This window comes from Coregonus lavaretus (assembly GCF_964263955.1).
Source record: "Coregonus lavaretus genome assembly, contig: HAP1_SCAFFOLD_47, whole genome shotgun sequence".
NCBI classification, from domain to species: Eukaryota; Metazoa; Chordata; class Actinopteri; order Salmoniformes; family Salmonidae; genus Coregonus; species Coregonus lavaretus.
Genome location: NW_028161510.1, coordinates 1543694 through 1558216, shown reverse-complemented (window position 1 = coordinate 1558216; position 14523 = coordinate 1543694). Strand labels below are relative to the sequence as shown.

At 42.9% G+C, this 14523-nt stretch overlaps 1 protein-coding gene across 1 annotated transcript; it reads right to left on the bottom strand.

Moving 5' to 3' along the window:
- Positions 1-1246: 1246 nt before the first annotated feature.
- On the bottom strand, positions 1247-11615 carry LOC311120479 (uncharacterized protein). The gene is made up of 3 exons (XM_084195066.1): positions 11534-11615; positions 3021-3228; positions 1247-2556 (listed from the first exon to the last, which is right to left on the bottom strand). Exons 2-3 carry the CDS (start codon positions 3208-3210, stop codon positions 1796-1798), a joined length of 951 nt encoding a protein of 316 aa, XP_084051192.1. The 5' UTR covers positions 3211-3228; positions 11534-11615; the 3' UTR covers positions 1247-1795.
- Positions 11616-14523: the final 2908 nt, after the last annotated feature.

The following is a 14523-nucleotide window of genomic DNA, read 5'->3' as shown; positions in this document are numbered from 1 at the left end:
ATATATAATTCACAGTGATAGGCTAATATTGTCACCTATCAGACTATCCTCAATTTAATGTTGTCTTTACATATACTAAATAATATATATACAGTGGGGAGAACGAGTATTTGATACACTGCCGATTTTGCAGGTTTTCCTACTTACAAAGCATGTAGAGGTCTGTAATTTTTATCATAGGTACACTTCAACTGTGAGAGACGGAATCTAAAACAAAAATCCAGAAAATCACATTGTATGATTTTTAAGTAATTCATTTGCATTTAATTGCATGACATAAGTATTTGATCACCTACCAACCAGTAAGAATTCCGGCTCTCACAGACCTGTTAGTTTTTCTTTAAGAAGCCCTCCTGTTCTCCACTCATTACCTGTATTAACTGCACCTGTTTGAACTTGTTACCTGTATAAAAGACACCTGTCCACACACTCAATCAAACAGACTCCAACCTCTCCACAATGGCCAAGACCAGATAGCTGTGTAAGGACATCAGGGATAAAATTGTAGACCTGCACAAGGCTGGGGTGGGCTACAGGACAATAGGCAAGCAGCTTGGTGAGAAGGCAACAACTGTTGGCGCAATTATTAGAAAATTGGTGGAAACATCATTCTTTGGGGATGCTTTTCTGCAAAGGGGACAGGACGACTGCACCGTATTGAGGGGAGGATGGATGGGGCCATGTATCGCGAGATCTTGGCCAACAACCTCCTTCCCTCAGTAAGAGCATTGAAGATGGGTCGTGGCTGGGTCTTCCAGCATGACAACGACCCGAAACACACAGCCAGGGCAACTAAGGAGTGGCTCCGTAAGAAGCATCTCAAGGTCCTGGAGTGGCCTAGCCAGTCTCCAGACCTGAACCCAATAGAAAATCTTTGGAGGGAGCTGAAAGTCCGTATTGCCCAGCAACAGCCCCGAAACCTGAAGGATCTGGAGAAGGTCTGATTGGAGGAGTGGGCCAAAATCCCTGCTGCAGTGTGTGCAAACCTGGTCAAGACCTACAGGAAACGTATGATCTCTGTAATTGCAAACAAAGGTTTCTGTACCAAATATTAAGTTCTGCTTTTCTGATGTATCAAATACTTATGTCATGCAATAAAATGCAAATTAATTACTTAAAAATCATACAATGTCATTTTCTGGATTTTTTTTTTTAGATTCCGTCTCTCACAGTTGAAGTGTACCTATGATAAAAAAGTACAGACCTCTACATGCTTTGTAAGTAGGAAAACCTGCAAAATCGGCAGTGTATCAAATACTTGTTCTCCCCACTGTATATATGTGTTAAATTAGTTTTGATTTAGAATGGACCATGATCATGCACCTGTCTCAGAACAAAATGCACTTAAATAGCAAATGGAGGAGGCTATTCCCTTGGTTCATTTCCATGCCAGCCAGGTAGGCTATACTCCTGTTGTAAAGCTAAGCAATGTGCATAATATTAGGAAAGTTGATAAATAAATATAGTAGGCCTAGCCTATAGAAAGCTGATGGGATCCTCCTCTTTTTAATAGAGGCCATCAAAACTCTGTTTTCACGAGCAATTGCATAGCCTATAAAGATTTTGCGCAACATGAGCTCACGGGCTCTCATGAAGTGTTTGATTAGATTTTGGATTACATTTACATTGATGTCTGATTAGAGAGACAATAGCGTGCTGAGTACCAGGGAGATAGCAAGTTTGGTAGGCTACTAATGACCATCAGCAGCATCAGAGCTCGGAGAAGCCGAATTTGACTGCCATCATGACTCGTGACCACCAGTGTGGCGGTAATACGGTCACCGTAACGTTCTTGTCACCTCCCTGACCAAGGACCATCTCCCCGTTTGCTCAGTTTGGCTGGGCGGCCAGCTCTAGGAAGAGTCTTGGTGGTTCCAAACTTCTTCCATTTAAGAATGATGGAGGCCACTGTGTTCTTGGGGACCTTCAATGCTACAGAAATTTTTTGGTACCCTTCCCCAGATCTGTGCCTCGACACAATCCTGTCTCGGAGCTCTACGGACAATTCCTTTGACCTTATGGCTTGGTTTTTGCTCTGACATGCACTGTCAACTACACCACTATTGTCCTCCTCAACTTCTCTCTTTTCCTCCACATTGATTTCCCTCTCACCCTCCTCCTCTTGGACAATTACATTGAAACCACAGGCAGGCTTCCCTCCAATGGATATTCTCTCATGACTTTTAAGACTTCTTAGCTGAGTGAATCCCTCTCCACACTGAGAGCAGTGGTAAGGCTTATCTCCACTGTGTGATCTCTGATGATTCTTTAGGCCTCCTGCGAAACGAAAATTCTTTCCACACAGAGAGCAGTGGTAAGGCTTCTCCCCTGTATGTATTCTCTCATGTTCCTTAAGGCGTCCGGAATGATTGAAACTCTTCCCACATGTGGAGCAGTGGAAAAGTTTCTCTCCAGTGTGTACTCTTTGATGATTCTTTAGATTAGTTGAGGAACTGAAACTCTTCTCACATTGAGGACAGGGGTAACGACCACGACCAGGTAGTCTTGATGCTGTGGAACTGGGCTCGTTGTCTGAGTCTGGGTTGGGGCTCTCTCCTGTAATAATATGAACAGATAGTAAGAAACAGACTGATAGAAACAAAAGCTTTTAGCTTAACAATGCAGGATTCAACATTAATTTGGATTAACAGAGTATTGAAAGAAAGACTTTGCAAGGGGCTTGTTGCATTGCATCACACATAGAGAATGCCATTGTCAAATTACAATGCATTGCGCAATGGTCGGTAGCCATTTTTGTCTTGTCACTCTCCTTCCCTCTTACACATACAGAAGCCTGAGGGGTAAACTACAAAGCAGAATCAATGAGTTAGCCAGCTAACTTCCCTAAATATTCTGAAATTACTTTTTATTGTTTAGAAAGGTAAGCTTGAAATTGGTATATGTCTCATTGACTCAACAACCAAAAACATTTCTACGTTTATTTCTTAATGAACCAGAAAATCAAGTTATGTTAGGTTGTTTACCTCTCTGAAGCAAAGAGGATGTTAGCCTGAATTTACCTGAGTCCCTGTCCTCCTCTCTCTCTTCCTCGTCCCCCTCATCGATTTCTCTCTCCTCCTCCTCCTCTTTGACAATCACATTGAGTTCCACTGTTTGACTGCAGTCCCCCAGCTTCACTGACAGCATCTCTGGACCCCGCTGTGAGCCTCTCTGGGCTGGAACACCACAGACAGAACCCGGTTCAGACATGGTAGGCTAGAGGTGGATCTAAAAAGAGGAGACCCAAAGAGTTCAGGGTGATTTTCACAAACCTAGATTGTGGTATAGCTCCAGAAAAGACAACAAAGATGTATCTAAGCTAGCTAACCACATCCCGTCCAGCAGAAACCATTTCCCCCTAAAAAAATATAAGCTTGACGGCAACAGGCAGTCAGACTAGGCTATAAGTAAAAAATAAAATAAAAACACTAGCTTTTGAGTACAAGCATATTAAAGTTAATATTCATATTACTAATATCTGATACACTCAGTGATTGAAATTACGACCCCATCCTAAATAGCCTACTCCAACATTCGCCTATAGGTTATTCGGCAACACAAGCATTTTCTGACCTTGAAATCACCTGGCTATTCATGTTGAATAAATTAGGGCAATTCCAAGGTAACAGAGTGATGCTGAGACTCTTGCTTTAAAATGTATAAAAACCCAATGAATGCAAAGTTAAACAAACCATACAACTCCATGCACAAGGACTACTTTTTAATTTTACTTCATCCACTAGGAGCAGTGATATAGTGTTGAGAGTCTTGATCGTCAACACACCAAAACAAGAGCAACAGTATGGTGTCTTTAATAGTCAATGTATACAATGACTCACTGTGATATAGCGTCACACTGGTAACACTCAATTAAAATAATAAAGAGCAGTGGACTGGTTTCTCCAACCATCAGCATTAAACGCTCAATAACAAACAGTAGTTTTCCCAAAACCACATTCAGTATTCAGCAAGGTGTAACAAAGTATTTCTCACACTCAGTAACCCTCAATAACCAATACCAAAACACAAGTTAGTGAAATATTAAAACAGTCATTCAACCATAACCTTGCAGATAATCAACCTTTGATTGTCATATAAACTGGAATTGAGTCACAAATATGAATGGAATTGAGTCGCAAACTTAATGCTGGTGTTGGGAGTTGTGCGCGGCCACGCAGTCGTGGGTGAACAGGGAGTACAGGAGTGGACTAAGCACGCACCCATGAGGGGACCCCGTGTTGAGGGTCAGCGTGGCGGATGTGTTGTTGCCTACCCTCACCACCTGGGGGCGGCCCGTCTGGAAGTCGAGGGTCCAGTTGCAGAGGGAGGTGTTTAATCCCAGGGCCCTTAGTTTAGTGATGAGCTTGGAGGGCACTATGGTGTTGAACGCTGAGCTGTAGTCAACAAACAGCGTTCTCACGTGTTCCTTTTGTCCAGGTGGGAAAGGGCAGTGTGGAGCGCAATAGAGATTGGGTCATTTGTGGAACTGTTGGGGCGGTATGTGAATTGGAGTGAGCCATGACCAGCCTAAAGATGTCAGTCCTACGTGGTGATAGTCATTTAGACAGGTTACCTTGGCGTTCTTGTGCAGAAGGACTATGGTGGTCTGCATGAAACATATAGGTATTACAGACTGGGTCAGGGAGCTGTTGAAAATGTCAGTGAAAACGCTGGTCAGCGCATGCTCTGAGTACACGTCCTGGCTGGTCAGCGCATGCTCTGAGTATTCGTCCTGGTAATCAGTCTGGCCCTGCGGCCTTGTGAATGTTAACCTATTTAAAAAGGTCTTACTCACATTGGCTATGAAGAGCGTGATCACACAGTCGTCCGGAATAGCTGGTGCTTCATGCATGGTTCAGTGTTGTTGTTTTATGGTTCGTCGGAGGGCATAGCAGGATTTCTTAAAAGCGTCCAGATTAGTGTCCCGCTCCTTGAAAGTGGCAGCTCTAGCCTTTAGCTCAGTGCAGATGTAGCCTGTAATCCATGGCTTCTGGTTGGGATATGTACGTCACAGTGGGGACGACGTCGTCAATGCACATATTAATGAAGCCTGTAACCGATGTGGTAAACTCCTCAATTCCATCGGATGAATCCCAGAACATATTCCAGTCTGTGCAAAAGTCCTGTAGCTTCGCATCCGTTTCATCAGACCTCTTCCATTTTGAGCACGTCACTGGTACTTCCTGTTTGAGTTTCGCTTGTAAGCGGGAATCAGGAGGATAGAGTTATGATTTGGCAAATGGAGGGCGAGGTAGAGCTTTGTATGTATCTCTTAGAGTTTTGCACAGGTGACATGCTGGTAGATATTAGGTCAAACGGATTTCAGTTTTCCTGCATTAAAATCACTAGATGCACCGCCTCTGGAGGAGCATTTTCTTGTTTGCTTATGTCCCTATAAAGCTAGGTGAGTCATGATTAAGTTTGCCAGGACAACAACCTCTCACTCAACGTCAACAAGACAAAGGCGCAGACAGTGGACTACAGGAAACGGAGGGCTGAGCACACCCCCATTCACATCGGTGTCCACATCACTAAGGAACTATCATGGTCCAAACACACCAACGCAGTTGTGACGAGGGAACGACAACGCCTCTTCCCCCTCAGTAGGATGAAAAGATTTGGCATGGGACCTCAGATGCTCAAAACGTTCTACAGCTGCACCATTGAGAGCATCTTGATTGGCTGCATCACCGCTTGATATGGCAACCACTTGGCATCCGACCGAAAGGCACTACAGAGGGTAGTGTGTACAGCCCAGTACATCCCTGCGGCTGAGCTCCCTGTCATCCAGGACCTCTATACCAGGCGATGTCAGGGGAAGGCCCTAAAAGTGGTCAAAGACTCCAGCCACCCAAGTCATCTCTGCTACCGCACAGCAAGCGGTACCGGAGTACCAAGTTTGGCACCAAAAGGCTCTTGAACAGCTTCTACCCCCAAGCCATTAGACTGCTGAACAGTTAATCATTGACACCCTTTTTTTATGGGCACTGACTCTCTTGCACTGGCTCTATGCACACTCACTGGACTCAACCCACACACTCACACATACAGTACCAGTCAAAAGTTTGGACACACCTACTCATTCCAGGGTTTTTCTTTATTTTTGTGCAGTTTTCTACAATGTAGATTAATAGGGAAGACATCAAAACTATGAAATAACACATATGTAATCATGTAGTAACCAAAAAAGTGTTAAACAAATCAAAATATATTTGAGATTCTTCAAAGTAGCCACCCTTTGCCTTGATGACAGCTTTGCACACTCTTGCCATTCTCTCAACCAGCTTCATGAGGTAGTCACCTGGAATGTATTTCAATTAACAGGTGTGCTTTGTTAAAAGTTAATTTGTGGATTTTCTATCCTTCTTAATGCGTTTGAGCCAATCAGTTGTATTGTGACAAGGTAGTGGGGGTATACAGAAGATAGCCCTATTTGGTAAAAGACCAAGTCCATATTATGGCAAGAACAGCTCAAATAACCAAAGAGAAACGACAGTCCATCATTACTTTAACACATGAAGGTCACTCAATCCGGAAAATTTCAAGAACTTTTGAACGTTTCTTCAAGTGCAGTCACAAAAACCATCAAGTGCTATGATGAAACTGGCTCTCATGAGGACCACCACAGGAATGGAAGACCCAGAGTTACCTCTGCTGCAGAGGATAAATTAATTAGAGTTACCAGCCTCAGAAATCGGCAACTCAGATTGCAGCCCAAATAAATGCTTCACAGAGTTCAAGTAACAGACACATCTCAACATCAACTGTTCAGAGGGAACTGTGTGAATCAGGCCTTCATGGTCGAATTGCTGGAAAGAAAGTACTACTAAAAGACACCAATAATAAGAAGAGACTTGCTTGGACCAAGAAACACAAGCAATGGACATTAGACCGGTGGAAATCTTTCCTTTGGTCTGATGAGTCCAAATTTGAGAATTTTGGTTCCAACCGCCGTGTCTTTGTGAGACGCAGAGAAGGTGAACGGATGATCTCTGCATGTGTGGTTCACACCGTGAAGCATGGAGGAGGAAGTGTGATGGTGCTTTGCTGGTGACACTGTCTGTGATTTACTTAGAATTCAAGGCACACTTCACCAGCATGGCTACCACAGCATTCTGCAGCGATACGCCATCCCATCTGGTTTGCGCTTAGTGGGACTATCATTTGTTTTTCAACAGGACAATGACCCAACACACCTCCAGGCTGTGTAAGGGCTATTTGACCAAGAAGGAGAGTGATGGAGTGCTGCATCAGATGACCTGGCCTCTACAATCCCGACCTCAACCCAATTGAGATGGTTTGGGATGAGTTGGACCACAGAGTGAAGGAAAAGCAGCCAGCAAGTGCTCAGCATATGTGGGAACTCCTTCAAGACTGTTGGAAAAGCATTCCAGGTGAAGCTGGTTGAGAGAATGTCAAGAGTGTGCAAAGCTGTCATCAAGGCAAAGGGTGGCTATTTGAAGAATCTCAAATATAAAATATATTATGATTTGTTTAACACTTTTTTTGGTTACTACATGATTCCATATGTGTTATTTCATAGTTTTGATGTCTTCACTATTATTCTACAATGTAATAAATAGTAAAAATAAAGAAAAACCCTTGAATGAGTAGGTGTGTCCAAACTTTTGACTGGTACTGTATATGTTAACTAAATTACCTTGACTACCTCGATAATAATAATTTGATATTAAACTGATTATGTCAGTAAGAAGATTATACAATAGTCATGTCAACACCTTCATCTGCTTATCTTAATCGGTATAAGGTCAAAATCGAAGTAAGCATACCCAGATTAAAACACATGGTTTTCTGAGTAACCTTTCAAATTATTAGGACATGTAAACACCTTAATTGGCATTCCAGCAGTATATTGTGTGCTAGAACCAGCAAAGCGAGCCTCCCTCTTAAGCGCCAGTGAAGTGAGTTCGGAACAACTTAATGTATGAGTCTTAGAAGTAGCTATCACATACAACATCTTTATTCCATGAGAGAATAATGTTATTTATTTTAGAGTCACTGTGAAACAATCACAAGCCCGCTTCTCTCGTATCCGTAATCAAACTAATGATGTTCAGCTAGAATGAGTTAGTAATCTGCTTCTATAGTCTGAGCTAGCGATATATTCAAGCTCATTCATTTCCAGAATAGCTGTATTTGCGTTAGCTATGTTATCTGTTAGCTACGTTATCTGCTATCTGTTATCTGTTAGCTACGTTATCTGCTATCTGTTAGCTACGTTATCTGCTATCTGTGGCTACTTCTTATCGTTGTCAACTACACACTGTCACTGTCCGTTCACACCGTCACTGTCCGTTCACACCGTCACTGTCCGTTCACACCGTCACTGTCCGTTCACACCGTCACTGTCCGTTCACACTGTCACTGTCCGTTCACACTGTCACAGAGTTTACACCCAGAGGAGCATCCCTGCTCATTTTGCGGTCCTTAAAGAGTAGCCAATCAGCTTAAATCCAATAGTTTTTTCATATTGGACACTAAATGTTTTGGTTCAAACTCATCTGTTTTGTATGTTATAGAGTCTAGTGAGTAGGCTGGACCCTGGTTTTATGGACACACAATCTATTATGTACGGTGCAATATTTATATCCAATATGAAAAAACAAGTGGATTTAAGCTGATTTGCCACTCTTTAGGGGTCGCGAAATGAGCAGCGACACTCCTCTGGGTGTAAACTCAGTGGATTTGGAAACTTAAAGTGCTCCAGATAATTGTGTACGGTGCAACAAATGATAGGAGTACACACACAAAAAACATTGTTGACCATTTAGGCTTGGAAATATTTACAAATAAAATCACATATCTTATATAAATACATTTAATTATTATTTGTATGATAACAAGTATAAAATATATAGATCATTCTGCACATTTTCGCACGAATTATTCATTTAGAAAGTATACACAGAGAGAAAGAGAGAGGCCCAACTTGGCTGCATTTATGTCTCCCTCCAGCAGGGGGCGTTTTTTCCCCCGTTGTTTCGCCCACCAAGCAAGGAGTTTTTGTATGGAGGTCAATGAGAGTGTCTCGAATTTGGTCAACAAAAAAAAGCAATGGCTTATTTGCTACACAAAGGTTTATTTGATCGAATAGAAGTTTGGTAATCCTCCTTAAGTCGTTATGAGTGTACTGATATAAGTAGGACACTATATTGGAGTTGTATTTTAGATGGCTATGCATATTCATGAAGCTAGTAGCATAGCATCTCCCTCCATTGAATACAGGCGGTTGACGTCAACAACCCTCATCGAATATTCAAAAAAGGATTACAATAATGACATGTATCCACCAATCCAAAAGAAAGGATAGGCGGGAGCTAGACAGCCCACCGTGCTGCGTTGTGGACAACCACTCCCATTGTTATGGCGGAGAGACATGTATCTTCTCAGTATATCCTTAATGTTTGGTATACATGACGGGACACTTATTCTGAAAGGATTCCAAAAGATCCGTGACGACCACGGCGGTCCAAGAAGCGAGTAGACAGAAATGGCGACTGTGCTTGGATCTGAAAGTGCGGCTAGCGAAGTGTGTGATAATGAAAATAGAATGATAATGAACGGAAAATAATGAAATCAAAGAAAGGAACAAAATGAGTCTAAGTTGTAGTAGAAGACAAGGACCGGTCCCATAATGCATTTGGGAAATCTATTTCTAATATCGAGAACTGTGAAGAAAGCAGTGGGAAAGGTGGATTCAATTAAGGTGTTGTGTCGATTAAGAACAGAAGAAGCGTGCACTGGATCTGGCAAAATTGCCTACTTCAGAAGTAACCTGTATTTATCTTTGGAGCAGGGCGCCAAAGGAGTTATAGCTGGAGTCTCGTTGGATATAGATGACGAGTACCTTAGTCAGAAAATCCCAGGAGTGGTCAGTGCACGTCACCTGACCCGTGTGGTAAATGGAAGGAAGGAGAAAACGCCTATCCGGGATCATACTCCGGACTTCATTGAGTGCCCTGTTATGGTCAAGGAGGTCGAGGTGTCAAGGATCAGGGCTGTACAGCGGATCTCCTATGTGGAGGCGGTGAAGAGAGTCGAAGGGGCAAGAGGCAACAGTGTTGAAGATATGGAGGTGGATGCATTGCAACCAGTTGCTAGTATTTTAAGTCAATTGCGTTATCTGGATACACTCATTGTGAAGAAGGTGGATTTTGTGGCATTTATAGCCACAGTGATTAATTGTACAGCACAAAGTGTCTAAGAAGTCCAAGAAGCTGGATATCATTATATCTGCAGCCAATACGTTTTTGGGGCTCCAAGACTTCACGGTAGAAGCACTGCAAGGACTATTGTCGCTAGGAAATGTCCCGCCCTCACAGGAGTCTTCTGAGCCTGTGTAGGGACCTGATTAGAAATAGTTCGTTTTTTACATAAAAGCAGGTTGATTTTGTTCAGTTAATTTCTTTTTTGATAGTTTGTATGATAGAATATATATATATATATATATATATATATATATATATATAATACCCACATTATTTCCTTTTTGGGATCCTTATTATCCATCCCCACAGCAGGTGGCGGAATCCACATCGAATTGTTGCTAACGCCATTATACCATAGTGCTTCTACATCTGCATTGCTTGCTGTTTGGGGTTTTAGGCTGGGTTTCTGTATAGCACTTTGTGACATCTGAAGATGTAAAAAGGGCTTAATAAATAAAATCTGATTGATTTATTGAAGATGAAGATCCGTGAAACGGAAGTACTTAGTTATTCTTGCCTGCTTCACAGCTGTATTATTTTGATGGAAACCCGAATTTTGCTTCTTATGTCGACATTCCTTCTTAATTTGTTTGAAAACGTTATGGAAAAAGGGTTACGCCTTGATCACACCACCAGTATCATTGCATTTTTATACACCAGAAGTACATTCAGTCATTTCCAAGGGAACGCTGCTTTTCAGCATTGCAGAGGCATTGGGTTCTGTGTGGTGCATTAATTGAATTTATCAAAGGTGTGGATAAAAGTGTATACGTTGTCGGTTTGGCAGAAATGGTAGCTGAAGGTTGAACTTTTGTTGCACACATATCCAGATGATGATGCAAACATTTTGCGCAATGACACTGTAGGTTTGTTCAAGGGATTAGCTGTTTAGTTTAGCCGGGTAGTTTAGCAACTGTTAGTCCTGCTAATTTTGCTAGCTAGCTACCTAGATAATTAAACCAAATATTTTTGGGTTGGCTAAACAATGAGCAGCCGATTAGCTAGCTAGCTAATTCCTCGCTACAGTCATTTTACTCACGACGAGACGACAGCTGGCTAAGTATGAAATGAAAGTCACACGTAAACCGTGACCCTGAAATGAAGTTAGCATGTTAGCTAGCTAACTACACAAATGGATTGGACGGGAGATGTGTAGCTAACTTGCTAACAGCTAACGGCTAGCTAGCTGGGATAACAACAAAGCCAGGCCGCGGCAACCACTACCGTTTCATCATGGAATGCGTTGGTTTACAGACCGTGCTACAAGCATCATGTTAAAACGTTAGAAATTAGTAATAGGTTACCTGAAACTGATTTCCTGTATCTAATTGTTTGGCTGAAAAGAACTTGAGGAAATTGTGAGATCTCGTAGAGCAAGCGGGAAAAATGTCTTCAGTTTCGGAGTGCGTTTGGTCTGGATTATGAGATGCGGCAGGAAATGTTCGTGAGCGTCGTATCAGCATAATCATTGTGCATGTTTTGCTGGCCTCTCTGACAGAAAGAAGTCAGGCAAAACAAATGCAAATAGATTTTTCAACCATAACAACTGTCATTACAGTCTATTTCTATCTGCAGTGTGATGTTATATTATTCCAACAGTGCAGTGTATAACATCTGTTATCCTTATCATTTATCACCATGCTACTATACTGACTTGTCATCGATAAAGACAATCTACCAACATAATACATTTTCAATGAAAAGGCGTTACACAGTTTGAAATGTTTGTATTTATAATTCTGTTGAAGGATAGTTGACAATATTTTCACAGTTTACAAGCAGATCATGACCTAACAATACACTCATATTGTTAACTTTGGATGTCAGTTAGAGGTCTTCACGGTCCGGATGGACCCAATATAGGGTGTGTCCTATTTGATTGTCATTGGATCTCAGGTCTATGTAACTACAGCTGATAGACCAGAATGGACCCGACCACGGCTCTGCATAGCCTATAGCATATTTATTTTACGCTAATAAGGTGAAACGATTGATTTATAGAAGGCCTAGCCACCATACACTGAACAAAAATACACTGCTCAAAAAAATAAAGGGAACACTAAAATAACACATCCTAGATCTGAATGAATGAAATAATCTTATTAAATACTTTTTTCTTTACATAGTTGAATGTGCTGACAACAAAATCACACAAAAATTATCAATGGAAATCAAATGTATCAACCCATGGAGGTCTGGATTTGGAGTCACCCTCAAAATTAAAGTGGAAAACCACACTACAGGCTGATCCAACATTGATGTAATGTCCTTAAAACAAGTCAAAATGAGGCTCAGTAGTGTGTGTGGCCTCCACGTGCCTGTATGACCTCCCTACAACGCCTGGGCATGCTCCTGATGAAGTGGCGGATGGTCTCCTGAGGGATCTCCTCCCAGACCTGGACTAAAGCATCCGCCAACTCCTGGACAGTCTGTGGTGCAACGTGGCGTTGGTGGATGGAGCGAGACATGATGTCCCAGATGTGCTCAATTGGATTCAGGTCTGGGGAACGGGCGGGCCAGTCCATAGCATCAATGCCTTCCTCTTGCAGGAACTGCTGACACACTCCAGCCACATGAGGTCTAGCATTGTCTTGCATTAGGAGGAACCCAGGGCCAACCGCACCAGCATATGGTCTCACAAGGGGTCTGAGGATCTCATCTCGGTACCTAATGGCAGTCAGGCTACCTCTGGCGAGCACATGGAGGGCTGTGCGGCCCCCCAAAGAAATGCCACTCCATACCATGACTGACCCACCGCCAAACCGGTCATGCTGGAGGATGTTGCAGGCAGCAGAACGTTCTCCACGGCGTCTCCAGACTCTGTCACGTCTGTCACATGCTCAGTGTGAACCTGCTTTCATCTGTGAAGAGCACAGGGCGCCAGTGGCGAATTTGCCAATCTTGGTGTTCTCTGGCAAATGCCAAACGTCCTGCACGGTGTTGGGCTGTAAGCCAACCCCCACCTGTGGACGTCGGGCCCTCATACTACCCTCATGGAGTCTGTTTTTGACCGACTGCTCCCTCTCCTCCTTGCACAAAGGCAGAGGTAGCAGTCCTGCTGCTGGGTTGTTGCCCTCCTACGGCCTCCTCCACGTCTCCTGATGTACTGGGTTGTCTCCTGGTAGCGCCTCCATGCTCTGGACACTACGCTGACAGACACAGCAAACCTTCTTGCCACAGCTCGCATTGATGTGCCATCCTGGATGAGCTGCACTACCTGAGCCACTTGTGTGGGTTGTAGACTCCGTCTCATGCTACCACTAGAGTGAAAGCACCGCCAGCATTCAAAAGTGACCAAAACATCAGCCAGGAAGCATAGGAACTGAGAAGTGGTCTGTGGTCACCACCTGCAGAACCAGTCCTTTATTGGGGGTGTCTTGCTAATTGCCTATAATTTCTACCTGTTGTCTATTCCATTTGCACAACAGCATGTGAAATTTATTGTCAATCAGTGTTGCTTCCTAAGTGGACAGTTTGATTTCACAGAAGTGTGATTGACTTGGAGTTACATTGTGTTGTTTAAGTGTTCCCTTAATTTTTTTGAGCAGTGTATAAACGCAACATGTAAAAACCGTTGGTCCCATGATTCATGAGCTGAAATAAAAGACCCCAGAAATGTTCCATATGCACAAAAAGCTTATTTCTCTCAAATGTTGTGCACAAATTTGTTTTGATCCCTGTTAGTGAGCATTTCTCCTTTGCCAAGATAATCCATCCACCTGGCAGGTGTGGCATATCAAGAAGCTGTTTAAACAGCATGATCAATACACAGGTGCAACTTGTGCTGGGGACAATAAAAGGCCACTCTAAAATGTGCAGTTTTGTCACACAACACAATGTCACAGATGTCTCATATTTTGAGGTAGCGTGCAATTGGTATGCTGACTGCAGGAAGTGAATGTTAATTTATATACCATAAGCAGTCTCCAACATTGTTTTAGAGAATTTGGCAGTACGTCCAACCAGCCTCACAACCGCAGACCACGCGTATGGTATCGTGTGGGCGAGCGGTTTGCTGATGTCAACGTTGTGAACGGAGTGCTACGGACAACGAACACTATTGCATTTTATAGATGGCAATTTGAATGCAGAGATACCGTGACGAGATCCTGGGGCCCATTGTTGAGCCATTCTTCCGCCGCCATCACCTCATATTTCAGCATGATAATGCACAGCGCAAGGAGCTGTACACAATTCTTGGAAGCTGAAAATGTCTGTTCTTCCATGGCCTGCATACTCACCAGACATGTCACCCATTGTGCATGTTTGGGATGTTCTGGATCGACGTGTACGA

Excerpts from the sequence above, each read along its gene's own strand:
- LOC311120479 (XM_084195066.1), bottom strand. The coding sequence starts at position 3,210 with ATGTCTGAACCGGGTTCTGTCTGTGGTGTTCCAGCCCAGAGAGGCTCA. Across the intron at positions 2,557-3,020 it reads AGAGGAGGACAGGGACTCAG|GAGAGAGCCCCAACCCAGAC; the intron begins GTAAATTCAGGC and ends ATATTATTACAG.